General features: G+C 37.9%; 1 protein-coding gene across 1 annotated transcript in view; it reads right to left on the reverse strand.

Annotated features, from left to right (window-relative positions):
- SEMA5A (semaphorin 5A) overlaps positions 1–27,177 on the reverse strand; it is a 236,043-nt gene that overhangs the window by 123,679 nt on the left and 85,187 nt on the right. Inside the window, exons 5-9 of the mRNA XM_086609066.1 lie at positions 25,429–25,527; positions 24,026–24,239; positions 11,792–12,077; positions 8,450–8,585; positions 5,451–5,655 (exon numbers count right to left, since the gene is read on the reverse strand). Coding sequence (XP_086465192.1) covers positions 5,451–5,655; positions 8,450–8,585; positions 11,792–12,077; positions 24,026–24,239; positions 25,429–25,527 — 940 coding nt within the window. The remainder of the gene's footprint in view (positions 1–5,450; positions 5,656–8,449; positions 8,586–11,791; positions 12,078–24,025; positions 24,240–25,428; positions 25,528–27,177) is intronic.

The raw sequence follows: 27,177 nt of genomic DNA on the forward strand, positions 1-27,177 counted from the left end.
CGTCCTCCGATCACCTTTAAGCCTCAGATAAAACCTGGCTTTATGACATAAAAACTCAGGTTCAGTTCAGTGAATCACTCTTTAGACACATGCAATGTAGCCAATGATAAATCTTTCTTCAGGTTTCATACTCTTTTTATAAGTCAGCCATACCCCAATTTCAACAATGTTAAATTATACATCCCAATAATTAAGATCCACCACTGGGCATACATTGTTTCTGCTGAGGATACAGAGGGGACATCCTCTGTCCACTGGCACTGATGAACAGAGAAAACATTGGAGTTTTCCGCCAAGTCATTTTTAAAATATGGCCTTGAAATTTCTTTTCAGACAGTGCAAATATTACCTTTTCTGATCTCCTAAGAAACAGTAACCAGAAACTGTTTTCAGAATACCCTCAAACTAGACACCATACCTAGTAATGTTCTTATTCATTCTAATAAATCAATATATTTTGCTACAGTCCTTTAAATAAGGGCTACTTGCTCTTGTTGCAGCATCCTGTTTTCTGAAAAATGCTTTGAAGACCTTTTGATACTGGCACAGCTCTTAAACATGGGACACCTAGGCATTTAAATTGAAAGGGAGAAACAAAAGGGAGGGAAAAAAAGGTGAGGGGGGAAAAAGGGAAAAAAAGGAGAGAAACAACACTATGACATATATAGCATCATTTTGCTTGGATTTTTTCTAATGAAGAAGGAAGTAAAGGCGTTTAAACTCAAAAAGTTGTCAGAATATTGGGTTGTTGTCTATCTTGCTCTACATTTAACTTCTTATTATAGATTATTTTTAGTTCAGAACTTCTGTGAATGCTTTCCTTGACTTTCCTTTCTGAATCACTGAAAATAATTTCAGGGATTTCTGCCTCCCTAAAGCCTGCAGCACTGTGCTAGCTCTGAGCAACACAAAATGTGCAGGAATTGCTATATCCTTTCGTTCTGTGTAAGAAGTCAGTGCAGTGAAAGATTAAGATGTGTTTCCAAAGTACCCAAGTATATTTTTGATATGAGCAGTAGCTGTAAAAATTGCAGCACATCAGAATCTCCTAACAGAATGATGACTTGGTAAAGGTTTAGGAAATCAAGACTGTTGACACAGCAGATTAATGCATTTATTTGCTTACTCTCAGTCTCCTCTGAAGTAATATTATATCTATTTAAAGTTTAATGAAATTAAATTACACTTTTATATCATCAGGGTTATTCTCCTCTGTAATATTTGTATTCTAATAAAACAGTGGAAAGGTAAGTGAAGGGGTGGTGGTGAGGAACAGAGAGGTTTCTCTTAACTACTGCCCATCTTCTTCAAAGAATGTGATTTTGGCTTTGAGTAACAAAGACAGCAGAGCATTAATTTGTATTCAGTCCAATCTATATGTCTACCTTTCCACTGGATCAGGTTTGTGCATTTTAAAAGACAATTTTTATAAGAATGTCGTAATGAATTGTAACTACAAAAGTTGTGTAGAGTACATCTCACACAGCATGGGTTGGATCGATCCTGCTTTACACAAGTAGGTGTAAATTGCTTACTGCTATTATTTACATTAGAGTTGAATGCACTTCCCTTTTGGCACCAGAAAGTACAATGACATCTATTACCACAGTGTTGAGTAAAAATGTAATTTAGCCCAACCAATTTCCACATTGTACTGGCATGTAATAGACAGAGGATACTTTATGTTGGGAGGAACATCAGAAGGTGTCAAGTCCAACTCTCTATTCAAAGGACAGCTAGCTATAACATAGACTGGGTTGCTGTGTGGTCTTGAAAACCTCCAAGGATGGAGACTACATAACCTCTCTGGGAAATTCGATCCACTGCTTGACTGTCCTCAGAGTGAAAAAGATTTTCTTTATATCCAGTCTGAAACTCTCTGCCTGTTGTCTCTTGTTTTTCCATCATGCTTAGCTCTGTTCTCCATGTAAACTCTCTGTAGGTATTTACAGGCTCTTACTAGCCCCCTCGAAGCCTTCTCTTGTCTAGGATGAACAAAGCCAGTTCCCTCAGCTTCTCTTTCTAGCCAAAAGAAAGTTCAGCCTCCAACAGAAAGTGGCGCTCCACTGAATTTGCTCCAGTTTATCAACATTTTCCTGTATTAGGGGGAGGCCAAAACTGCATGGAGTCTGAAGTGTGTTGAGTATATGAGGATAACCTCTTCCTTTGATCTACTATGTTCTTGTTATATGGCCCAAGACCCTCTTGGCCTTCTTTACTGTGAGGGCATGTTCTTGGCTCATGTTCAGCTTGGTGTCTACCAAAGGCTCCAAGTCCTTTCAGCAGAGCTGTTTCTACTCAGTCAGTCCTCAGCCTCAATCACTGCATAGAGTTAGTCTTTCCTAGATTTGAGACTTCACTTTTGCACCTGTTGAATTTCGTGAGGTTCTTCCTAATTCATCCTTCCAGCACGTCTAGGTCCTTTGGATGGCAGCACTATTCTCCATTGTAACTACTGGTACCTCAGTCTGGTGTCATCTCCACACTTGATAGAGTGCACTCTGTTGCCTCCTCCAGGTCATTGATTAAAATGTTAAACAGGACAGTCCTCAGCTCCTCTCCACTTGTATACATCCCATTAACAACCACCCTCTGAGCCTGACATCCAAGTAGGTTTTATACATCCAGTTGTTCACCCATACAATCCATACATCCTAATTTGGATACATGAGGGAGACAAAAGCCTTGCTGAAGTTGAGGTATTACTCTCTCTTCATTCACAAATCGAGTCATTTTACAACAGAAACTAGTCAGGTAGGTCAGGTGTGATTCATCTTTGGGACATCTGTGCTGAATATTCCTAATCACCTTCTTCTCCATCACGTGCCCACAGAATTGTGTTCCAAGGAGATGTTCTCCTTGATTTTCACAGGGACTGAATGGAGAGCAGCTTGTTGCCCCCCAGGTTGTTCTTATGGATTTTTTTTGAAAAACATAGAATCATAGAATCGTAGAATGGTTTGGGTTGGAATGGACCTTAAAGATCATCTAGTTCCAACCACTCCATGCCATAGGCAGAGACATCTTCCACTAGATCAGGTTGCTCAAAACCTCATCCAGCCTGGCCTCAAACACTTCCAAGAATGGGACATCCACAACTTCTCTGGGCATCCTGTTCCACTGCCTCACCACCCTCAGAGTGAAGAATTTCTTCCTTAGATTTCATCCAAATCTCCCCTCTTTCAGTTTAAATCCGTTATCCCTTATCCTATAACTACATGCCCTTGTAAAAATTCCCACTCCAGCTTTCTTGTAGGCTCCCTTGAAGTACCAGAAGGCTACTAGAAGGTCTCCCTGGAGGCTTGTCTTCTCCAGGCTGAAAAACCCCAATTCTCTCAGCCTTTATCCATAGAAGAGGTGTTCCAGCCCTCGGATCATCTTCATGGTCCTCCTCTAGCCCCATTCCAACAGCTTCAAGTCCTTCTTATGTTGGAGGCCCCAGAGCTGAAAGCAGTACTCCAGGTGGGCTCTCATGAGAGCAGAGTAGAGGGGCAGAACCACCTCCCTCAGCCTGCTGGCCACACTTCTTTGGATGCAGCCCAGGATACAGTTGGCTTTCTGGGCTGCAAATACACATTGCCAGCTCATGTTGAGTTTTTCATCAACCAGCATGCCCAAAATCTTCTCCTCCGGAATGCTTTCAGTACATTCTCCGCCCAGCCTGTACTTGTGCTTGGGATTGCTCTGACTCATGTGCAAGACCTTGCCCTTGGCCTTGTTGAACTTCTTAAGGTTTGCACAGGCTCACCTCTCCAGCCTGTCAAGGTCCCTCTGGATGGCATCCTTTCCCCGCAGTGTGTCAACCACACCACACAGCTTGGTGTCCTTGGCAAACTTGCTGAGGGTGCACTCAATCTCACTGTCCATGTTGCCGCTCACTGTCCATGTTGCCGACAAAGATATTAAAGAGCACTGGTTTCAATACCAACTCTTGAGGAACGCCACTTGTCATGGATCTCTGCTTGGACATCAAGTCATTGACTGCAACTCTTTGAGTGCAACCATAAAGACAATTGGAATTGGTTTATCCACAGCGTGGTCGATCCATCAAATCCATGTCTCTCCAATTCAGAGACAAGGATGTCATGTGGGACGGTGACAAATGCTTTGCATAAGTCCACTTAGATGGGCCCACATTTTCCCTAGTTTTCCTTTTATCACCAATGTATCTATAGAAGCTTTTCTTGTTGCCCTTGATGCCCCTGGCCAGATTTAATTCTATCAAGAACACAATGAGAAAGCTACAAGGATAATATACAAACAAATACAGTCTCACACAGATGCACCAAATTACTATATAATTTCTTCAGACTCAAAAGAAGTAACTTTCTCTGAAAAATGGTATCCTGCTTTCAAGGGAAAACTAAATCATATATTGAACCACATGCAAAAACGCATGCACGTTTTTCTTGGGCTCTTGATAAATGATAAGCAAAAGAATATACAATTTTCATTAGTAAATCGCAATCTTAATAATGAAAATCATTGATCCTGTTTCTACTGAATCAATGACAATTTTGAAATTTACTTCGCTGATCGCAAAATCAAATAAATAGTATTAGGATTTTTTTTCTCTCGTTGATCAACAGATTCTTTCCCTAAATTTATCGTATTTGGTGCCTGCTCGCTGTGAGACAAATTATGTACATTAACAAACTACTGCTTTGATGAGCTATACCCTACTAATGTGCATGGAACTAAGTATGTGAAAAATACCCTAAGTTTTATTCCACAAGGCTCTAAATATGTTATTTTAACATAGTATTTCAGCCTCAGCTGGCCATATCCTTGTTGTGCAAAACAGTTCTCTGACAGCCTAGCTATTTTTAAGAAGCTTGAAATTTTGAACTAACAAAGCAATATATCTAATCAAAGCAATTTTAGGTGAAGAATTATTTTTGTTTCATTACTAAGCTCCCATATAAATGGGCAAACGATAAGGCAGGTTGCAAAACTGCACAATGGATGACTTAAAAATGAGATGAAAAGGAAAGGTAAAAAAATATTTGTGAGCAGAAAACTCAGAAATAGCAGTAATTGTATTTGCTATTTATAGAGTTACTTTTATCTCAAAAGATCCTAAACCATCTTATCTTGGGTAAGATTGTAACCTGAACTACATATAAAGAATAAGAGACAGAGAAACTTGTGAAGTCCTGTTTGTAGAATTTCCAATTGTTTGCTCCCTCAAGAGCATGTAGGCTTCATACCTTCAAAGGAGAATAGGAAATAGATAACAAAATTTGAGTTCATGATGTAGTGTAAACAAAGACATTGCAAACTGCTGAATTCATCTACTCAGAAAAGGTGGTAGGTAGAGTTAATGCTGTCAAAGAGGAAAAGCTGTCGTTCAAGGTGCACTATACATATTTCATAACTGATTCTCAGAACATTAAAACTCATAGACCTCATAAACCTTTGCGCTTACCATAGCAATGCAAAGTTCATACCTGTGGCAAGATAGATGATATGGAAAAGCATGTCCTTGCCCTGCACAACATCCACAACCACATGGGAAAATCGGCTGTTGTCTTCCATGAAGTAAGGAATTGGAATAACTGGTTGAACGACCTCATGCATTAAGAAGAATTTTTGAGCATCTTGAAGATTTCTCTCAGTCAGATTTACATACAAACCCTGGTCCATGGTGCCACACTGTCAACACAGAAAAGCAATATTATCATATGCATCAATGATAACAACAGATTTACTCTCCAATTTACAGCACAAGAAAATAAAAACCAAGAGTATATTTTGTAATGACACTGTGGAATTCCACTTTCAGGTCTCATTTTGGTGCTGACCTCTGTCCACACAGTGATTGAGGAATCTCTGCTTTCCCAAGGCAGTACTAAGGAGGCTCTCTACTTCTAAACAATATGGAAAGACACCAGACTGATCACCACAAGTGGGCTATAGTAATATTTTTCTATATCCTATGTTCACAGGGCAGGAAGGAGAAAAACTACCATCCAACAAACCACAGAAATTTCTGACTAGTTTTCTGTATAATTTACACAGACACAACGCTAACGACATAACAAATTTTCAAAGGAAACCTCATGTCCTACCACAGCCAGCGTCTGACAGAAATCTCAGGTCCAACTTCACCCAGAGTTCTAGCTGCTGCTTCAGGCCTTGTGTTTACTACCGAAGTGACAGTGCAGAGCTCTAACTATATAGTGTTATCCATGGCAAAGACATTTTCGCTTTGGAACTGACTGTACTTTATATCTAAAAATTGTGCTCTTTTCGTACAAGAATGCATTCACTAATTGCACACACAAATTTCAAGCACAAATAATGCAAAATAAGGGGCAGATAATTTTAGCATCTTTGTATTTGAGTCTTCAAGTAACTGAGGACACAAAAGAGAAAGGTGCTCAGCGCATGTGAATATGTAAACATTCACATGTTTACTCACTCGTAATTACATCAGAGAAGTAAAGCAGTTCTTCGCAATATTTATCAGATATGTCAGTGATGTGAAAGGCAGACCTAAGTCATACTTTTTCATTTTACTCTACTATGTCATAAACTATACTGTGAATTACAGCATTAATAAAATAATACAGTATGCAAAACCGTAATAGTTATTTTTTTCATTATTGCCATGTTTTCAATCTGAGATTAAGTGATCATCCCAAATCTACAAATGTTAAGAAAAACTCAAATAAATAATATCATAATGACAGATGATATGATGAGGAAAAACAGTTAAGCATCTCGCAGGAAACAATTGCTTGCTCTGTGAGCACCTTGCATGTCAGGCCAGTTAAAACAATAAACCACACCAAATAATTTCTCTGAATCTATCAAGCAGGAAAGATTTCAGCTGGAACACACATAGTACACTGAAGTACATATGGTCTTTGGTCTTATGATGGAATTTGTCCTGTGTAAAGAGAAAAAGTAACAATCTCTGGAGAAAAACAGTGTTCCTCAAATCTGGGACTACAATAGTATTCTAATCTGGAAAATATTTAATTAGTATAGTCCAGTCTTGGAAATACAAGGTCTGATGTAACTATCAGTACATAGCAGTAGTCTTCCTTCAAATCACATACTTCTGTCTGTTACTGCTGAGTCGGTGAAAACTCTGAGGATAAATCTACTTGTAAGAGTACATAAATAGAACTTCTGATATGTTATCATAAGCAGTCTAAAAAAGAAAAGTCCTTCTTTCTGGGAAGGAGACCAGTGACTCAGCCAATGCATATATCCCACGTACTCTAAAGCACCATCAAGTCATAAAAAACAGTTACACCTAGCTCGAAGCATTAGACTAGCTTCTGGTATACATCATTGCTGCAGTTAGGGAGCCACAAATCTAACAGAAAGTTCAACAGAATAAAAGATAGCACCTGCAAAAGAACAGAAGTTCAACATCACTAATGATACCTAGAGATCAGTTAGTGTCAATTTGCTTCGATACTGTGTTGTATAAGGCCACATTACAGCTTTACATACTGGCACTGGCCTGAAAAGCTGTTGCTCAATGAGATATGATACATCTGTTGCCACTGTTCTTGTAAATTTGACAAAATAACAGCCATATTAAAATAAGCCAGGCTATCCAAGCAAGAAATTTCTTCAACACCTCAGGAGCAGCACTGAACTCATGAAATTGCATTGACATTTAGGGAGGGTGAAAAGTGGATCAAGATGAATACTCTTAAGCATCTTGGTGAAAAGTTATTGTTGTTAATCACTAAACTAATGCTGTTTTCCCTTCCATTTCCTTTGCTAGAAGCACACTCACTAAAATTGTTCTAGTAGTAGTGGTGACTATGCAGAAGAAGAAAATGTATATGTGCTTACCTAAAATACACTTTTCTTTTTGTAGAAAGTTTCACTGAGTGACTCACCTTGGACTAATTAGTTTTACGTGGTCAGCCAACTGATTATTACACCCTCTGAGGCTGACAAGTTCAAATGAGGGGCACACCACATCACCAGTTCTTTTAATTGGACTCTTCAGGGAGGATGGAGAGAACATGGACCATATGCACAGGAAAACATACAAAATCCTGACGGCTCCTCCTTTATCCTTCTACACTCCCCTTTCTTTATATTGTCAAACAATGTTCCTTTTCAGGTTCTAATTGTACAAATAAAATGTAAAAGAGAATAGCAGTTTGATCATACTTCAGCCAGGAATAAATTTACCTTGACAAATAGCTATAGTGTTTCATTTTGACAGAAGATTGAAGTTAAAGACTTTCTCCTACCCTTCAAAGCACATCTGCTTTTCAACTCGAATTATTTTGTGGAAAAATAAAATTAATTATGTTGAAATAAGGGAAAATTTTAAGACTTTTTTTTTTTTGTAATTTTTTTAAGGTCTTAGGCCATAACATACTGCAAAACTGAACTTATTAACTATGAACCATACAGCACTTTGAAAAAATGTCATGTGAACTGTTGTCCTTCTCCCACACACTTGTACCTGAAAATTAGGGTTGGGATTGGGATATGGAAGCCAAGCAGAGCGAGAGTTTTCCTGGTATTTGAAGGGTCCATTAAAGGCCTGAGTTATGGCACTCAGGTTGAAAACACAAACTGCTGAGGCTGCTATGCTGTTCCTGCAAAAGAAATACAAACATTAACTTAAGTAACAACATTAAGAAGTCCATTTACTGAAAAATAAATAAAAAAGGCAATAACTCTCCCATCCTTTAAGTAATTAATAAAGCAGACATGATTAGCCAGGAGATGATAACTCAAGATAATGATATATGATGTGTTGATTTAGGCACAGACATTGGATTTTAAATTTTTGTCAAGTAGCTGATGCGGAAGACACTCAGACCTTCCTAACTTCTGCTGCTGCTCTAATACTACAAGGCCATACTTCCACCCATAATCACATGCATCAGGGACACCTTTCTGCTAGCTACAAAGTTCAGGATGAGATTATTCTCAGGGCTCATTAATGTTTCTTCTATACAACCAATAGCAGCACAATGGAGGCAAGGATTTTCAATGTATGATATGTCTTTAGATGCTATGGAACCCCTGGGTAAGACACTTCCACAAAAATCCTGTCTTCCAAGGGATGTTGTACAGCAATAAGTATGCAAGTTCCAGAAACCCATCCAGAGAAAACAGCTTGGACTGCATTCTTTACAACGTATCCTGTTAGAGGAATAGACAGAAATAAACAGCAGCCAGGCAAAACATACAATTTCCTGTTCTTGTCTTGAAAATGTGATATACATGAAAATAAAGTTATTTTTGCACAGTGTAAAGAATATAATCCAGTGACTATGAGAGCTCATAATATGGAAAACTGCATTGTTCTTTTCCACAATTTGAGATAAAGGCATAGATAATGAAGATGGCAGTTGCACAAATTACGTCTTCAGGTAAAACTGCTGACAATTGATCTACATAGCATTCTTTTATTTTATTTTATTTTTTTTTTTAAAAAAAAAACTTAGCCTGTAATTTACACAAGGCTTAAGAAAGCCTACTATAGAAACTCCAAGATGATGGAAATAAAAAAAAACCCCAGGGGATCAAATCTACAAAGAACTGAGAAAAAGAATTAGGATGTATGGATTTAATAGCAGGACAAAAGAGCAATTTTCTTTCTTATGCTTGTCACTCTTACTTCAAAGAAACCCCAAAACGAAGTTTCATGGTAACAATTTCTGCAGAATCAATTATCATTGGATTTGATAATTTCTTGCCTATATAAACTATTACTACATGCAGCTCACTAATATTATTAACTATACCGATGTCTTCTTGAATTTCTTGAAGTCCTTAAAGGACATTAGCTCATGCTTATAGATTTTCAGATAGTCTGAAAGAAACAAAATCAGCTTCATCATGAAGCAATGGCTATAGTGGACTTAATAGTCAACCACACATAAAGGATGCAGGTTTTGCCATTACTCAATCTTTATTGACAGAAATACCTCATTTTTTTCCCCACAAGTACATTAAAGTGTATTCACAGTATTTTTTTTTTTTAAAAAGCATTAGGGTAAAACAAAATCGTTGCAATTCTGAAGATACTGAGACTGAAGAATGCCAAATGTGGTTCATCTACAATATCTGATGTAATATCTGATACTGGTACATCAACAGAAAGGAATATGTTGTTCCCCCTCAAGGAAAACCTTGGGGCTTCTCCACTGTCAGGTTAAGGTCTAAAAGGTAGATCATACTGGTTGTGCAGATATATCTGTGAAGAGGTATTCACATGGGAAATAATCCTAACTCTGCAACATTTCAACAATGCCCAAAAATTTAGTTACAATATTTGATGGCATGAACAAACATAATTTAAATAGAGCTATCAAAAAACCCCACCCCCAAACAGTTGTAATTAATTCCTCTATGAACAGTCCATTTATGTTCAACAAGGCAGAATGCTGAGCCATTGGGGAAAAAGAAAGTAGCAGCAAGGTTTCAAATACTGCCTACTTTCATATGGCAATATAGTCTTACATTAGCAAGTCCATTTTCAGAGGAGCCAGAGTGTGCTGATGGCAGCCCTGATATCGTTACTCAAACTCAGAAACTGTGGAATTTGTAGCACAGGAAAATCCATGATTCCCCAAATTGTCAGAACAGCCCTTCTGAGAGAAGAGCATGGTTCCCCTTTCATGGCAAAAGCCCTGTGGATTTTCTGGAGCAGAATTCCTCCAGTCAGGCAGCCCCTCACTACTCATGCTCACAGTCTGAGCTGCTGGCCCAGGGACTAGTCTGAGTCTGCAAGATGCCTAGATGTGTTAATTAAGGACTGTATCAAAAGTATGAATGCTAGCTTAAGCTCAAATTCATGCTCACTGTCTAAAATACTCAGGTATCATAATTTTTCCACCTGGTTAATGGATATTTATAGGAGGTAGATATCCAGGTGTTTACATCAGTAGTAAGGGACACTGATCTATGTTTCAGGTGCCCAAGTACCTTTTAAAATTCTAGGCAAAATTGACTTACACTGCAAGCAGGTAAGAGAATCAGAAACCAAGAGCTGAAACTGGTCCTGTGGTCCGAGCACTGGGCTGCACAACCATAACACATAGGCTGCTCTCACCAAGCAACATATGAACTCCAGTTATCATGTTTAAAGCAACAAAGGACATTTCTGAGATGAATGTCTCCTTTTTCCTGAGAGTTAAGCAACTCCTGATATCACACTCAGAATCTAGGGAGATTTTACATCCATCCAATCTTCTAATATTTAAAAATCTAATTTTTAAAATCAAAGTGTACATTTTTTAATTCTACCTTGTTGATATAAGAGGTTCAGTTAAAATTAGATTAAATTCTTGGTTTGATCCTGAAACTCACATAAGTATGTTAGGACTAATTTAAAAGACCTAAGAGCACCTCTTGTGCTCCTTCAGGTAAGGTGAGCTCTTCCTGACATGGTCCAATTACATCAAGTCAAGTTCATGATCACATCACATTATAATTATAAAATATTTATTTCATAAATACATAATGTATTTATGTATTACAATAGTGTGCAAAATAAAAGATAATGTCTTCATAAGAACGCATGAAAAAGTTGACTGAATAGTCTTAAATGTAACTGGCTCCCTGCTGTAAGGAAATACTAAGAATTCTTCCTTCTTTCATACGCCTTCAACAATTCATGTGGGAAGCATTTGGAATTGACACTTGTTCACAAGAGGACAGTGGATTGGGTAAAACAGTAGTTTGAACTTATGATGTTTACTTGGCATACGCAGAAGAGAGACGCTCAGTAGCTTTAGTTTTTACTGTTACAAAGACCAAGAAAATAAAATGTATCATGGAATTTACTTACACATTAGTGGTAAAAATCCCATAGATCAAGTCCAATTCTGGCAGGAAGAAAGTGCTCTGTAGTTCATTATAGTAAAATGGAATTTCTCCAGGGCGAGAGCAGTTGAGCCGAGCTTTCATGAAAGTAGTCCAGGTATCCTCCAGCACGAACTTGCCACCAATATCATTTTTGCACACCCGAGCAGCACGAGAGAAGACTGTTTTCCCACAGTCGTGTTCCACTGCATTCTCCCGGAAGAAGAAGTAGGTAAAGTTCCCAATGTCATAAGATGACACAAAATTTGGCTCTGAAAATAACAGAAGAAAAGATTATTTATCGCTTTCTTACGACATGTGCACTTATATTAACATGGAAATTGGATTTATCTGCAAAAATTAGATTTAGAAAAACACATCTTTTATTATTCTTGCAGGGAATTGGCCCAATGACATCTGAGCAGGCCAGCTCACGTCCAGCCAGGATTATGAGCTACATGAACATGGCTAGATAGACTCTCTGCCCTGGGAGTCTACCACACATGACTGTGCTCGGCAGCCCTGGCTCAGCTCACTGTGTTCTACCATCAAAAGCATCACTGAGTTCTTCTCCACGTTTAGGCATAGCATATTCATACAACGTAATAATTACTTGATCTGCTGTCTGTTAACTCTGTTTCTGCTTCACCACCATGCCATTACTCCAGATTAGCAGAATAACGGATGGTAACTGAGTGTGACTAAGAATGTGTTCAGAGGCTGTAATGAAAAGAGATAACTCTACGCAAGAGCATTTGATGGTAAGATAATCACATTTCAGCCCTCTCTCACTTAAAGTTTTTGATAGTATTAGGTATTTTTTTCTTGTTTTTTTTTTAAAAAAAAAAAAAAGATTAAAAACAAAGGAGCTGACAGTGATGCAGGAGGAATTAGAGAATATATATTAAAAAATAATCTAGAAAATAACGGGTGGCAGCATTTCTTAAAAGAAAAAAAGGAAACAGTGGATGCCAAAGACGATAAACGTGGCCCATTTCCTATAAGGATTACTAAAACTGAGAAAAGTCCATGACCTTAGGAGAGATTGACAATCTGATGAGAGACAAATTTGATACACAGATTTGTGGAGAAGAGCCACCTTGTGTAAAGAACTATTATAGAACACTAGTACTTCTGAGAAACAAACAAAATTTTTGTTTTCATTCCCAAATTTTATTCTAAAGTGAGAAAACAAAGAAACAAACAAAATTGTTTTAAAAGCATCTATTGTGAGGAAACATTCCAAAGAAATTTAATAGGTGAACATTTCTTGTATCGAAAAAAAGTTGCTGTAATTGAATCTAAGCATTTTTCAGGAACATCATAATCTTCTCAAAACTTTTGAGAGGCATTTCCACACAGAAGTCCACATTCTGTCATATAGCTCTTCTCCAGAGATGGCCCAGCTCCCAGCTTATGTGCTGCTTCCCTCTCTCTCTGCTGTGCAGTCTCCAGGGCAGGTTTTTTGGCAGCAAGTCATCAGCCACCTAGGATATTTGAAGCTGAGCAGATACAATATTGCTCTCACTCCTCCCTGTAACTTTCACTCATTATCGTATTAAGCATTTCCTTGAGATTAGTCTGTAACACACCACATTTTCCCCACACTCAGATCTGCACAGGTGTTTTGCTAGAACATAGCAATCAAACACTTTTGAGGAGAATTTGTTGATATCCTGAGCTACATAGTATGCATAGTATGTATGAGTTACATAGTACCAGTGCAATTATGTCTTTAAAAAAAAAAGGGCAAAATATAGTTTGACAGGTCTTGTGATAGCAATAAAGGTAAAATTGGATTGACAATATAAAAAGAGCTAAACTATTAGTAATGTTTTCCCTATTAGAACCTCATATCTTCATTCCACATGTGTGTGAAACTTCCATTTCAAGAGGGATTTTGCTTCAAAGGCTTCAAAATCCTTTAAAATTCATTATTAGTGTTCACAGATTTGTAGAAATAATTCTTACTTGCTCATGAGCTTTCATTCTTATATATAACACATAATACTGTTACACATTTACATACTAAACACTGAAATTGGAGAAAGCTGAAAAAGAGACCTTACTTTTTAAGTTTGTTAATCTTTTCTTTCTCTAAAAATGTGCATGTTTACTGAATAGGTAACAGGGTAGAATGATATATAAGATTTAATTACAAGTATTAATGCTAAGATGACAAAAATATGTGGCTAAAAATCACAACATTGTATACTATCACATTCTAGACAGGTTAGGTTTGGCAGGCATCAAATATTAAATATATATCTAGAGACATGTGCATGCAAAGCCTTTTTTTTTGGTATTATAACACCCAATTATGTTTCATTCATTCTCAATACACATCAGTGTTTTCAGCTCTATGGAACACACTCGTTATTTATTTAACTAAAGCATACTAGAAATAAAATCTTTTTAGGAATACCAGGCTACCTAAAACAAGAGAGTTTTGTCTGTCCCTCATTATCCAACTTCAATTTATATCCCTACCACATCTGGACATTATTTCTCTTAATCTGTAAGGTATTTTCTTCCCTAAGTCTACACAATATCCTTTCAGATTTTTCTTATACTCATGGAAGGAACTACTGTCTGTGAAAGAATGAAAAGCCATTCATAAATTTGAATATAACTCGGGCTACTTCTCCACCATACTAAGGTTAGGTCTTAATTAAAGCAATATCCACTAAAGGTAGGCATTAAGAAAAACAATCCACCTGAAATAGAATGAAAAAGTAAAATTTTCCAACTATGTGTTTGACTTTTTGTAGCCTATAACCCTGCTTGACTTTTTAAATTGTCTCAAAAGTATCTTGACTGATGTAAAAAGATTCTACTTATTGCGCAAATACTCAACATCAATTCGATCTACCCACAAAAAAATCCCGTACAACCATTAAACATGGAGGCCCTGCCTTGCAATGAGGCCTGATGATTTCATGGATTCAAAACTGAGAAAGAATATATACATCTGCAAACACCTATGCATATGCTTTACTGATTATGAACTGATGAAAATGTGACCTGCTGTTGAAACTTGTGAAAACCGTTTTCGTTTGCATGAAATGTAATAATCTCAGAGCTACCTTAGGGAATTCTGTGGATATGGAAGGATTACCATGTCAGACTTTATTTATTTCATTTTCTCTTTGGGAAAAGTGAACTGAATCGCTTCAAAGGAAAAAGGAGATTCCCATCTAGGAAAAATTAGTTCATATGTTTCCAAATATCGTGCTGTGAACTGCTATTTGTTGACATGGAGGCCTTCCCATAAAGGTTTTTCAATGCAACAAATGAAGTGACTCTCTCATTTCCTGCTGAATTTGCAAATAGTTCTGGAAGGGTAAATCTACCTCATTTGTGAATTATTAGATCATCATAACATCATAACAAGTGCTAGGATTCTCCTGTGTGACGGGGTACAGCCAATATGAAACAACATGAGAATGTCAACTATAGTAACGTAACTAGAATTGTATATGACCTTTATAGGTTTTTTATATATTCAATTTATGGATGCGTCAGGCCGATTGGACTTTCCCGAATTAAATGCAACCAATGGAATCAGGAAAGCAAGAAAATGATTTTGTCAGTGTGACACGACAAAGATCTCTAGCGTACAACATGGAGCAGTGTTACACCAATACAGAAGCCCAGGCACTGAAAGCACTGGGTGGTTAGTTAGAGTTGCCTCTGGGCAAACACACTGTAGTGTGTGATTTCTGAAGTTTGTTTACTCATCTCAAAGCCAGGGAATCTCTACGGCTTCCTTCATAAAGTAACATGACTGTCCCACAAGGACATTTCCCCACAGAGTCTTCTACGTTACTGCAAAACAGACAAGTGTGAAGTCAAGACAGTGCTTTAAACTGAAATATTCTAATTGTTTTTCTAAAGATTGGAGACAAACCTACATTTTCCGGGGAGCATGGTCTCTGTTCTTAATCAGAAGGCACTTACTACGAAGAGACAATACTTCCCTTTAGATTACTCCCCTTTTCCACTCATCTGGGCTACACAGAGGCCAGGAGATCAAGTCCATACTCACTGCCAGACCGGCCACACACTGATGCTGTCTGACAGTGCCAGCTGCTGCTGTAGGGACTGGTTGCAGCTCTGCCACACAGCTCACACTGACGCTGCAGCCCAGAGAATGGCATTCTGGTAGCATGAATGCAAGGATGCACCACATGCCCTGGGAGACAGCATAAGGACAGACCACTGATTCATGAGTGCAAAGCTTACTGGGAATGAGATGGGCCACTCTGGAGGGCAGAAGAAGCTAAATGGTGCAGCCCCACTGTACTACCTCTTGCTAACCGTCTATAAAGTACACTTCTCCTTGAGTCACACTCAGGTTTTCACTGGGGAAGCAGTAGCTGGAGTGGTCCAAAACAGGACTGGGAAGTGAACCAACCATTAAGCAACACGGATGACCAAGGGTGTTGTGTGTAAGCATTTTTTCTGGACCCTTTTTATTTAGTGGTATAGATGTAGTGTGAGTGGGTAAAAGGATGAGAGGAACTGTACAGAAACTTCCTCTGAGAAGAGCATTAGGAAACAGGAGCCTGAGAGAGCTCTGTGAGAGCATCTGAAGTACTCCTGGCTTCTTCTCGCTTCCTGAGCTTTGGAGCAAGAAAGTTCGCTTGTGCTCTTTACTCTATAAAAATCCACATCCTCTGCAGTAGACTAAAATTACTTAATTTACCTAGTTAGTGGATGTTACTGTTTCCAGAGTGAACCAAATGACAGGGAATGATCTATCTGTCTTTCTGGTGGTAACAGCAATTAACCTCAAGGATCATAAGGTCCAAAGCCTGCTGTGAGCAAGAAAGAGCTGTGATTTCCACTGATTGCCCCTATGAGAAATGACCACTCATATCTCAAATATGAGGCATTCAGCGACCCAAAAGTGAAATTAACCCCAGAAATACGAAGAGAAAGCTAAAATTAGAAGTTTGTCAGATCTAGACACAGATGAGATTTTATATATATATATACAAAATAAGACACATACATAGATATATGTCTGTACAATAAATTCAAAATCTTAGAAGTCTAGATACTGGTCCAATGCTGAACAACATCTGTCCGGAGCTTGTTCATTGACCTCACTAGATAAATGAATCACACCTTCATACTGTTGGCCTACAAAGAACGATTTCTTCAAAATATTTGTATTCAGCCAAATACTTAATGACATTAAATTCTAGGAAACTGCCTTTGAGTTTTTTTGAAAAAAAGTTCAACCTTCAGCTAAAAATGTTCTCCAAAAGGGAAGCTTAAAATAATAGAAAGAATTTAAGCTCCAAATGTGCCAGTCTATTTTATTTTCTTTCACCTTACTGACACAATTAATGAAGTCATTTTCCTATTTGCATTTTACCATCTCAGTATAATCATTAAGTATATTCATTTAGCGTAGCCCTCTGCAGCTGTTGGAAAACAGTACAGGTGTTGCATTAGGCTGACCAAGGCATCACTGCTTATGAATGTTTAAGGGCAAATCTTATTCGTAGAGTAAAATTTTCCTATAGTGTTCAGCATCTTGAAAGTAATACATAACTTGTAGTCATCATAGCTATACCCATCCTCAGGAGCCGAACTGTAAAATGGCAAGTCCTGGTACAAAAATGGAGGAAATCATCATTTATTAAAACTATTTTTTATTCTGTGTTCCATAATTATCTAGGACATATGCTTAAAATGTTAGCCTGTGACAGCATAGGTGGCTACCAGTCTATTTTGACTACTGTTTCTTCTGCAATGCCTCAGCTCTCCATGATTTCTTTTACATTCTTTTCCTTTTGCTAAATTGAAGATTTTATGGGTATGGAAAAGCAAGGACTGCAAAATACACTAGAAGTGTGTATGCTAGAAATTTTTTCCTATCTTCTCTTATATTGCTGATAGATTTTATATTACAATTGAGTATAACCATAAAAGTGGATGCACTCATTAGACATTACATTTTACTGATGTATTCTAATAAATTCCGAAATCCAATTATTTCTTTTCTGAAAAATAGTTTTCAGATATGGTATTACAAAATTCCTTGTTTTATTGTCTGTTGTTTATTTCAAATAAATCTCCTTGATTTTCAAGGTAAAGTGCTCTTACGTAGCATAATATTCTGCAATTTATTATACCATTTTGCTGATGCAAATTTGCCAGTAACAGACTTAGTGACAGAAACCATTCTCTACTCTGATCTAATATCTTCTCAAGTCTTTGAGAGTTCCATCTGGAGTTCAGTGGATTTTGCATCACGTATATCCACTGGATAGACACCTTGCATAACAGTATATTGCGGAAGGGGTGAGGATCAAAAAATATAGAGGACTAACTTAATTCACTCAGAATCTCTAGAGGTTTGGGCTATAGGCATCCAGAAGATCCAGAAGTTTGGATGTTTACTTAAAACTCTGAATCCAGAATTCCTCATACACAAGAACAAAAAAAAACCCCAACTTTCTTTAAGCAGATTTTGCCAACTAGCAGGTATGATATGGAAAGAAAACCCAATTATGATGGCTTCACCATTTCTTGCCAAACATTTGGACTGCCATTATTTTTTTCTTGGATCCAGTTTTGCAGGGAGGGAGATGATCAAAGGGCTTTCCCTGCAGACCCGGTCCTCTTTTCTTTTTCCTTTTCTTTTTCTTTTCTTTTTTTTTTTTTCCATAACTAAAAGGAAGCCAGAGTTCATTTTCATAATCATCCCCTTTTCCTTTCACCTCAAGGCTTGGTAAGTCTGCTACTGAAATTCTATCTCTGCCTCCAATATTTCTGTCCTCCTCCTTTCTTTGGTGAATGCTGTTTTTCATGTCCCTCGAAATTCAATATATTCTACCTTCCCCTGGTTGAGATGTATTTCAGTCCTAAGTTCTTTCATTCTCTCTGGCTCACTGTGTTTTACAGTTTTCTGCATTAATAAGGCTGATGCTCCTGTCACACCTCTATGTGGCTGGGCACAGATGATCTGCTTGCAGAGGTGCCTTTCTTGCTTCCTCGTTCAGCCTCTCCAATTTGCACCTGACATGAGCAGGCTAGATGAGACATAAAAGAACAGACTCTGTCCTCAGTAGCCTCCCAGTCTTTTCATAAATGGGAAGTGGACCTTGCTGTTTACCTAGGGTAGATATGAGGAAAAAAATTCTGCCTTCATGGATAGTGCTGCCTGTATCTACAATTTTAGATGGGTGAGGAAATGCTATGGAGATGTTTTGTAATAACGTAGTGTGGCATTGAAGAAAGGATTTCAGAGGAGACATCTCCATCTCACATCAATCTACTGCTCTCTTACTCTGTCACTGCCATCTGGGAGAAGATGTATAGCTTTGAAAGGAACAAACAGAACAACTGCTCAAATTTTTCCTCTGGTAGCATCTCTAGTGAAGAAGTCTAAGGATGGGTTTCAAAACCAGAAGGCATTTCCCTCCCATTTTAGGATACTGGCAAAAAGCATGATACACAGAAAAGAACAGAACCGGCCTCATGGGTGGCACAACCAAAAGAAAACAATTATTTATCTTCTTGCATAATGAGCAACAACTGGCAGCATATGTTTAGCATATTTTCAGTAAGGTCTATTATCTGGAAGCTAAAGACCAAATTGCAAATCTCAAGAACATACTGGTTTTGAGTTACATAAAATACTACATAGGAAGAAAAGCTTGCACTAGGTAATGTCAAGGCTTTTCATTAAAAAGGAGAAAAATGAAAGAATAACCCTGAATTATTACAGTCATTTCCATTAATCCTTAAAAGCAAAAGTGAAAGGATTAATTTTTGTTCTTAGGTCATAATTTCTCTCCACATATCCTACTAGCAGCAAGACTTGTAATAAAAATACACTAACAATAATAGGAATGGATTCAGAGCTGTATTAAACCCCACTAATCAAACCACTTTTGTAAGAATTTTACTTTTACTGCTACTTGTGAAGACTAAAAGTACCTGCTCTAAATTAATAAGCTTTATATAAAGTAAAATGTTTTAAGAAAATGGCCTCGGAAGAACTACTTTAAGAGTATCTAATAAGCAAATGCTTAGGGCAGCAAGAGGAAAAAACGATAATATTATGTCTACCGGCAGAACAGAACAATCCAAACAATCCTATACTCTTCTCAACCGGAAAGGCTTCTAATCTGTATGAGATTCTATTTATTTTTTTTTCTATTTCAAGGCTACATCTGATATAAGATTACATTTTAATCATCTATGGTCTGCCCACTCATTAAGTGTCTTGACATTGAGAACAAAGTTTTTATTTATTTAACATGTTCCAATAGCATCTATGATTGTATGTCTAGGATAAAGAAAACTACAATGTATTTCAAGATAGTTGGAGATCCAAGCAATTGTAAAGAAAGACATTTGGCAAATTATGAAACCAAACGTCCCAGCGTTTCTCCATGTGATGAAACAGGAAGGAATTGATTGGGATTTCATGTTTTTCTTTAATCTGTTTTGCCTTTTTGTTGACTAAGTGAAGCAAACAGATATTATAGACTAAGACAAACTTTCACACTGAAGCATCAGATCAAATATTTACTGATTTGAGGAGGTGAACTGAAAGGAAAAATACCTTTACTAACTGTAAATGTTGGACTACAGAAGAAGTTTCTAAGTCTAAGCAATGAAGGCTTTTCCTCTCCAATCTGGACCTACTGCAGCTTGTAGACCACAAATACAACTATTCCATCTGTCCTCTAGAGCAAACAACGATGAATTCTGCCCCTGTTGCACTTTGCAGATCAACTCTAAAACAAAGTCTAATTTTGAGCACACTATAACTGTCAACTCTGGATATGATTTAAACTTTATGTTACACTGAGAGCTTAGAGAGACTCATATAAACATCATGTCAGCTGTAAATCAAGGTGTACTTTTTTTCTTAATGAAAGATCCAATTTATTTGCTATCATTTAATAATGTCCAAAGCAGACTGCTAAGGCAGTCTATTATTTTTATGAAATACTACAATACTAAACCTCTTGACCAAGGCCCATCCCATCCTGGACTAATGATCCTGAAACAGATAAGTCCTGACACTGCAATCTCAGATGAGCAAGAGGTCCAAAAGAGAGAGAGAGAGAGAGAACACTCCAAGAGTCCGAGAGTGAAAGCCCCAGAAGAGCAAAGGCCCTTCTTTCTGGCTAATCCTCACTTTTATGCTGGGCATAACCCTGCATAATATGGAATACTAATTGGCCAGTTTAGCCCTCAATCCTAAGTCTAAGTACAAACCATAAGGAGAGTCGTGGAACCCCTATCCCAGCTATGCTCTCCCCTATCCTGTTGTGCTCCTGCACACTGGCAAGAACACGGCAAGATGGAAAGTCCTTGAGACCTCAGTGCCAGCTATAAACATCAGTGCGCTGTCAACATTCTTCTCAGAGCAACTCTCAGACTAAAACCAAAACACGGAGCTCTTCTAGCTGTTAAAAAGAACTAACTCTGTCCCAGCTGAAACCAGGACAGTCCCTCTGGATGGCATCTGTCCCTCCAACGTGTCAATCACACCACACAGCTTGGTGTCATCAGCAAACTTGCTGAGGGTGCACTCAATCCTACTGCCCATGTTGCCGACGATATTAAAGAGCACTGGTTCCAGTACTGACTCCTGAGGAATGCCACTCATCACTGATCTCCACTTGGACATCAAGTTGTTGACTACAACACTTTGAGTGTAACCATCCAGACAATTCCTTATCCACTGAGTGGTCCATCCGTCAAATCCATGTCTCTCCAATTTAGAGACAAAGGTGTCGTGCAGGACAGTGTCAAATGTTTCGCCCAAGTCCAGGTAGACAATGTCAGTTGCTCTTCATTTATACACCAACATCCGTAATCCCATCATAGAAGGCCACCAAATTTGTCAGGCATGATTTACCCTTAGTAAAGTCATGTAGGCTGTCACCAATCACCTCCTTTTCTTCCATGTGCCTTAGCATAATTGCCAAGAGGGTCGGATCCCTGATCTTGACTGGCACAGAGGTGAGGCTGACCGGCCTGTAGTTCCCTGGGTCCTCCTTTTTTCCCTTTTTGAAACTAGGGGCTGTGTTTCCCCTTTTCCAGTCAGTGGGAACTTCACTGGACTGCCACAACTTCTCAAATATGATGGACAGTGGCTGAGCAACTTCATCTGCCAATTTCCTAAGGTCTTGTACACCTTCAGGTTCCTTAGATAGTCTCAAACCTGATCTTCTCCTACAGTGGGTGGTTCTTCATTCTCCCAGTCCCTGCCTTTGCCTTCTGTGACTTGGGCTGTGCAGCTGGAGCTCTTGCCAGTGAAGACTGAGGCAAAGAAGTCATTGAGTATCTCAGCCTTCTCCATATCCGGGTAATCATGTCTCCCATTTCTTTCCAGAGAGGGTTCACATTTTCTGTAGTCCTCCTTTTATCACCAACATACCTGTAGAGGTTTTTCTTGTTGCCCTTGATGTCCCCGGCCAGATTTAATTCTATCAGGCTTTAGCTCTCCTAATCTGATCCCTGACTGCTGTGTTATCTGTTACTTTCTCATAGAAAGCAGTAAAATCTTCACTTCCATCTAAGTACTGAAAAACTAATGCAGTTTCTTGGTGCTGAGTCACATATGAGCAGGGAAATTGACATAAAAGCAGATGAATCCCCAACTTCTAGCCACCCTAGAAGACATTACCCCTTCTTTTGCATAGGTAACTGGGCTCCTTCCAGGCTTTTATTAGATTTGCTTGAACTGGCTCCAATTACAAAACTCATCCTGTTCTTCCTCCCCAAAGATAAAAGCCACACTTTCCTGGCAACTTAATTCTAAACAGTTTGAGGCAGAAGAATAAGCTCTAACTGAGAATGCATAGGTGCAGCTGAAGCTTTAAATAGACAAAATGTAAATACAGTGTACCTGATTAATTAGAGTAGTCGGGGAGGGGGGGGGGGGGAGACGACGGACACCGGATGAATTTTAGTGTGCCCTTTGGCATAAAACACATCCAGTTAAACTGAAAATTCAGTATGAAGAATTTTTACCCTTTGACAGAAGCACCCAGGTGTGGCACAGCAATTAGTTCCAATACCATGGCTGTGCGGACAAAAGCTGCCTGAACAGGGATATCTATGCAATGAGTTCATCTTCTCTCTCACTTTTCTTTTGCACTGCTATAATTCTGTTATGTTCCATACAGTTTGGGTTTGTTTTGTTAATTAATGTTCTAAAATCAGCTGACCTTCAGAGAAGGTCACAAATTTCTCCAAGCTACCTCTGATTGTTTCTTTGTATAAGAAAAACACACTAAGCAAGTATGCACGATTCAACGTTCAGATTATATGAGAACTGAAATACCCAAAATAAAGTCTGTCACTTGCAGCTGACCTAATGTTCTGAAGCTAGAAGGATTTATATTTGTACTAATTTCAAGCATGAGAATAATCTCATCGTAACATGAAATAAACTGTGGGTATAGCGACTGTTGTGTCATGTAGCATGCATTATGAAAATATGGGTCTTTTTCAAGCATGGGCAAATTATAATACACATAATTTCACATTTTATGTTAAATAATATTTTCATTTTAGAAGAATCTGCTGCTTTTTTGTAATACATAAAATAGCACCTGGCCCTGTTACATCTCAGGAATAGCTATCTGTTTACAGCTTCTCCGAGCTGGAAATCCTCATCGTGTGATTCACATCCATGACACGGAGTCATTGCTACAACACAATTTTATGATATGTTTTGCAGACTAGTCCCTACCCTTCGGCTATACTAAGTGTCAAAAATGCCAGTCTGCCACCTAAGCAGCTTGAAAGCACTTTTTCTTCTTGTGAAGGCTGGGATCTGCAGGAAAAGGCAGAAGAAGTCAGTCCATTCTAAACTGCTTAATTTCTGCCTTAGGTTTTTGAAGGACTCAGGAAAAGAATGCTCAAGGCAAGTTACTGCTCTTGGCTGACTCAGCTTTGCCATGTAAGTATGCCTTAGAGATACAGTACAGCTCACCCCTATGCCTGCAAACATGAATCATATTTAAGTGCACACCTACAAACTGCAGCTTTATCAATTAAATGCCATAATATTTATACCTGTAAAATATAAAAAATTACTGTGCAAAATAATTTTAAAATGAGATAAATAATACTTTAAAAACATTCAAATTCTCAGATTGGAATTTCAAGACCATGGATACGGAGAACATGGGTTAAAAAGAGAGAAGTCTCACGGTCCATCAGCACTCACCATTCAGCCATTTGGAGTTGTACTGGGCAGTGCGAAGAGGAGGAAGGGCCCCCAGACTGCGATAAATAGCAGGATCCCTTCCTGGAAAATCCATGGCTGTAGCAGCATATAATTCCCCACTGGAAGTGAGAAGAGCAGTGGAGTTGTGCTGGGGACTGTAAGGACAACGAGCCATGCCACTAATTTGATCATGTATCTCTGTCAAGTTACTTAACTGTAAAAGAGTGAGAAAAAGGGATTAAAATGACCTGAAAAAATATCATTTCAGGCAAGCTGCATCAATCTGAGCAAAATTCTATCACAAACACCAGTTATCCACTTTGTTATTGTACAACAGTAATGAGCTGACCTTTACATCAATCTGATACTGTCTCATATAGAAAGTTTTACTGTAATGTTGCCTCATCTTGCTTTTGCCTCTTTGGTATGTAAAACACGCAAGTTAATCATTAGCTACCATGCCTAAAATGTTTTATACTAGAAGCAACTCTAAAATTAATTATCTCCACACAGACTGCTATTATAAAAAAGAAAAACATATCTGTGTGCCAGAATCAACTAAGGTATTCACCATAGCAAGTGGTCAGACGACAACAAAAACAAAAAGTTATTATTTATTTTGTTGGTGTATTCAAGGAAAGAAACACCCATGAAGAAAGAGATTTTAAAAAGGAGCTTTCCAGTTCAACTATCTCTCTGAATTAGTAGCCTTAATACTTTCAGCCATAAACCACAGTAAGATTTTATTATATTATTTGAAAATAAAGGTACAACAGGTTTAAGTATAATAAATGTGCCAAGCAGTTTTTTGGTGATACAGCTATTCTTCATATTTAAACACCTCTCCCCTCCTGAAATAAATAGGCAGTTTAGTCCAAACACTGGCATTTTGATTTTTATTATAACTATTATTGATCCTTAATGGACTCTCTTTCTCTGATATGCATACATTACAATTTTTTTTTCCAGAAACAGAATGACAGATCTTCTCAACCAAGATTTCTCATTCTCACCAGTCAGAAATCATTAATACAAGTAGTCTCATCTTCTCTAGAACTACACATACACAGTATGCAGCTACCCAACTACATTTTATAACTAAACCAGTTGATGCCAACCGAACTTGAGGGAGTGGCAGCAGTCTTAGATATACCTCACATTCACAAAAATTAGCATGTAGGAGGAACTGAGCTGCTCTCTCCCACAGCTGAGGAAAAGACTGCAAAAAGAGATCATCAGTTAACTCTCTTCTTCGGCCTGCCGTTAGCTACATCAGCCTTTTACACATCAGCTCAGCCACCAATACGCGCATAGCCAGGACTCAACCACAGCATGCTCTGCCTTTTAATCTGCTGGCTCAGAACAGGGACTTGAGATTGTGGGATGAAACGTGTAACTCATACCGTCCGATTGGTGCAGATAGGAGTGAACGCGTTGGTTCCACAGGTAAAGAGGTGGTTGCCTCCAACAAGAAGCACTCGAATGTAGTTTTGGCATTCCTCCTGCCATGCAGAGAAGAAAGAATATATCCAGTGATACTTCAAAGGATAGAGGAAACTAATTCCAATTTTCTTTCCATGATTATATGTCAATATATAAAAATTTAGGGGAACAAGGCTTAAACATACCAGATGTGTTGGCAATCATGATATACATAGATTTTCTAACTACAATACATGCATCTATCAATCTTTGTGAAAAGTTCTTAATGGGATAACAATAAACCTTTTCAGTACTGAAGATTTCTTCTAAGTGTATATTTCAAAGGTTTAGCTAAACTCTAAAGTGATAGATGCTGACTTAAATAATACACTGCTGTTTCAGGAGATCAGATTCTGTTTTCAAGACAGAGCAGGCCAAGGGAGGAAGTTGTGAGGAAAATAGGAGAAAGAATAGGTTGTCAGTAATAACAGTATGTTGAAACCAGTACAACTAAAATTCTTGAGATGTTCAGATGCAGATTTGTCACTACTGGTTTCACAATTTGCACAGTCTGTTTCATTAGAAGCATCTAAGTTTTTGTTAATTCAAAGTTTCTCAAGAAATTTCATTACCTCAATACATAGATGCTCACTCCTGAGGAATAATTTTACATGTTTTTTAACCTGTTAGGATGTGCGAAGGCTTTATGATGCTCATTTCTCTCATTTCAGAAGCTAGAAATCAACAGCAATTTCTACTGTTTATTCAGACAGAAAGCCTTCTTCTGCAATACTAAAAATCTCCCAGAACTGTATGTAGGAAAGATTCAAATGCAATGTCGCTATTTAATTAAATGAATAAAATGAGTAATATGCTTGGAGAAAAAAAAATTTCCTGGAACTTTCCATTTGAATGCTCTTTAGCATTCATTCACGAGATTCTCATGTAAAGCATAAAAAAAATCTTCTGATAATACAGTTATGCTAACAGATATTAGGTAGAATCATGTAAATAAATCCATGCAATAGAAATGGTACAGAAGTCCTATTATCTGGCCTACAGTTATATTAAATGTATTGCTTGTTTATCTTGAAAATAGACTCTCATACTGGAAGACAAGAAATATAATCCTGAATAAATTGAACAAGCACAAAATAGACTGCAAAGCAAGATGGGCAAAATACTTTAAAGATCTCTGAGAAAACTCTCAGAATTTATCACCAAAACTTTTCCTCATAAAAAACAAAGTTTAAAAAAAAACTCTACAAAACCCTTCCAGTAAAAATCTCAGAGAAAACCTACCTCTTTGAAAAAAAATACTCCTAAAAAACACATTTGCTTTAATCTTTTATAAAATGTAGTGTCTAAATGCTTCTCTTTGAGCCTTTAAAGCTAAGCAAGAAACGTCTTAGAATTAAGATTTGAGTTCCATCGGGTAAAAATGTCTTTATCTTTTACTTATCAAAACTGTCATCTTAATATTCTTTCAACCAAGTGGAAGCTAATACGCAACCATATAACCGAGCTGGGCAGTGCAAAAAGCCTTTTAAAAAGTATTTATTTCACTTCTGGGCAGTTTCCCCGATGCAGGTTATTTTAACTGCACACGAACACACACACAAAAAAAAAATTGAAGGAAATTCCTCTCTTTTTTTTTTTTTTTTTTTTTTTGTGGGAAGGCTGCTCAGGGAGGTTCATAGAACATAACATAGTAGTTTATTCTTCGGGCT

The sequence above is a fragment of the Tauraco erythrolophus genome, chromosome 3 (assembly GCF_009769465.1).
Source record: "Tauraco erythrolophus isolate bTauEry1 chromosome 3, bTauEry1.pri, whole genome shotgun sequence".
Taxonomy (NCBI): Eukaryota; Metazoa; Chordata; class Aves; order Musophagiformes; family Musophagidae; genus Tauraco; species Tauraco erythrolophus.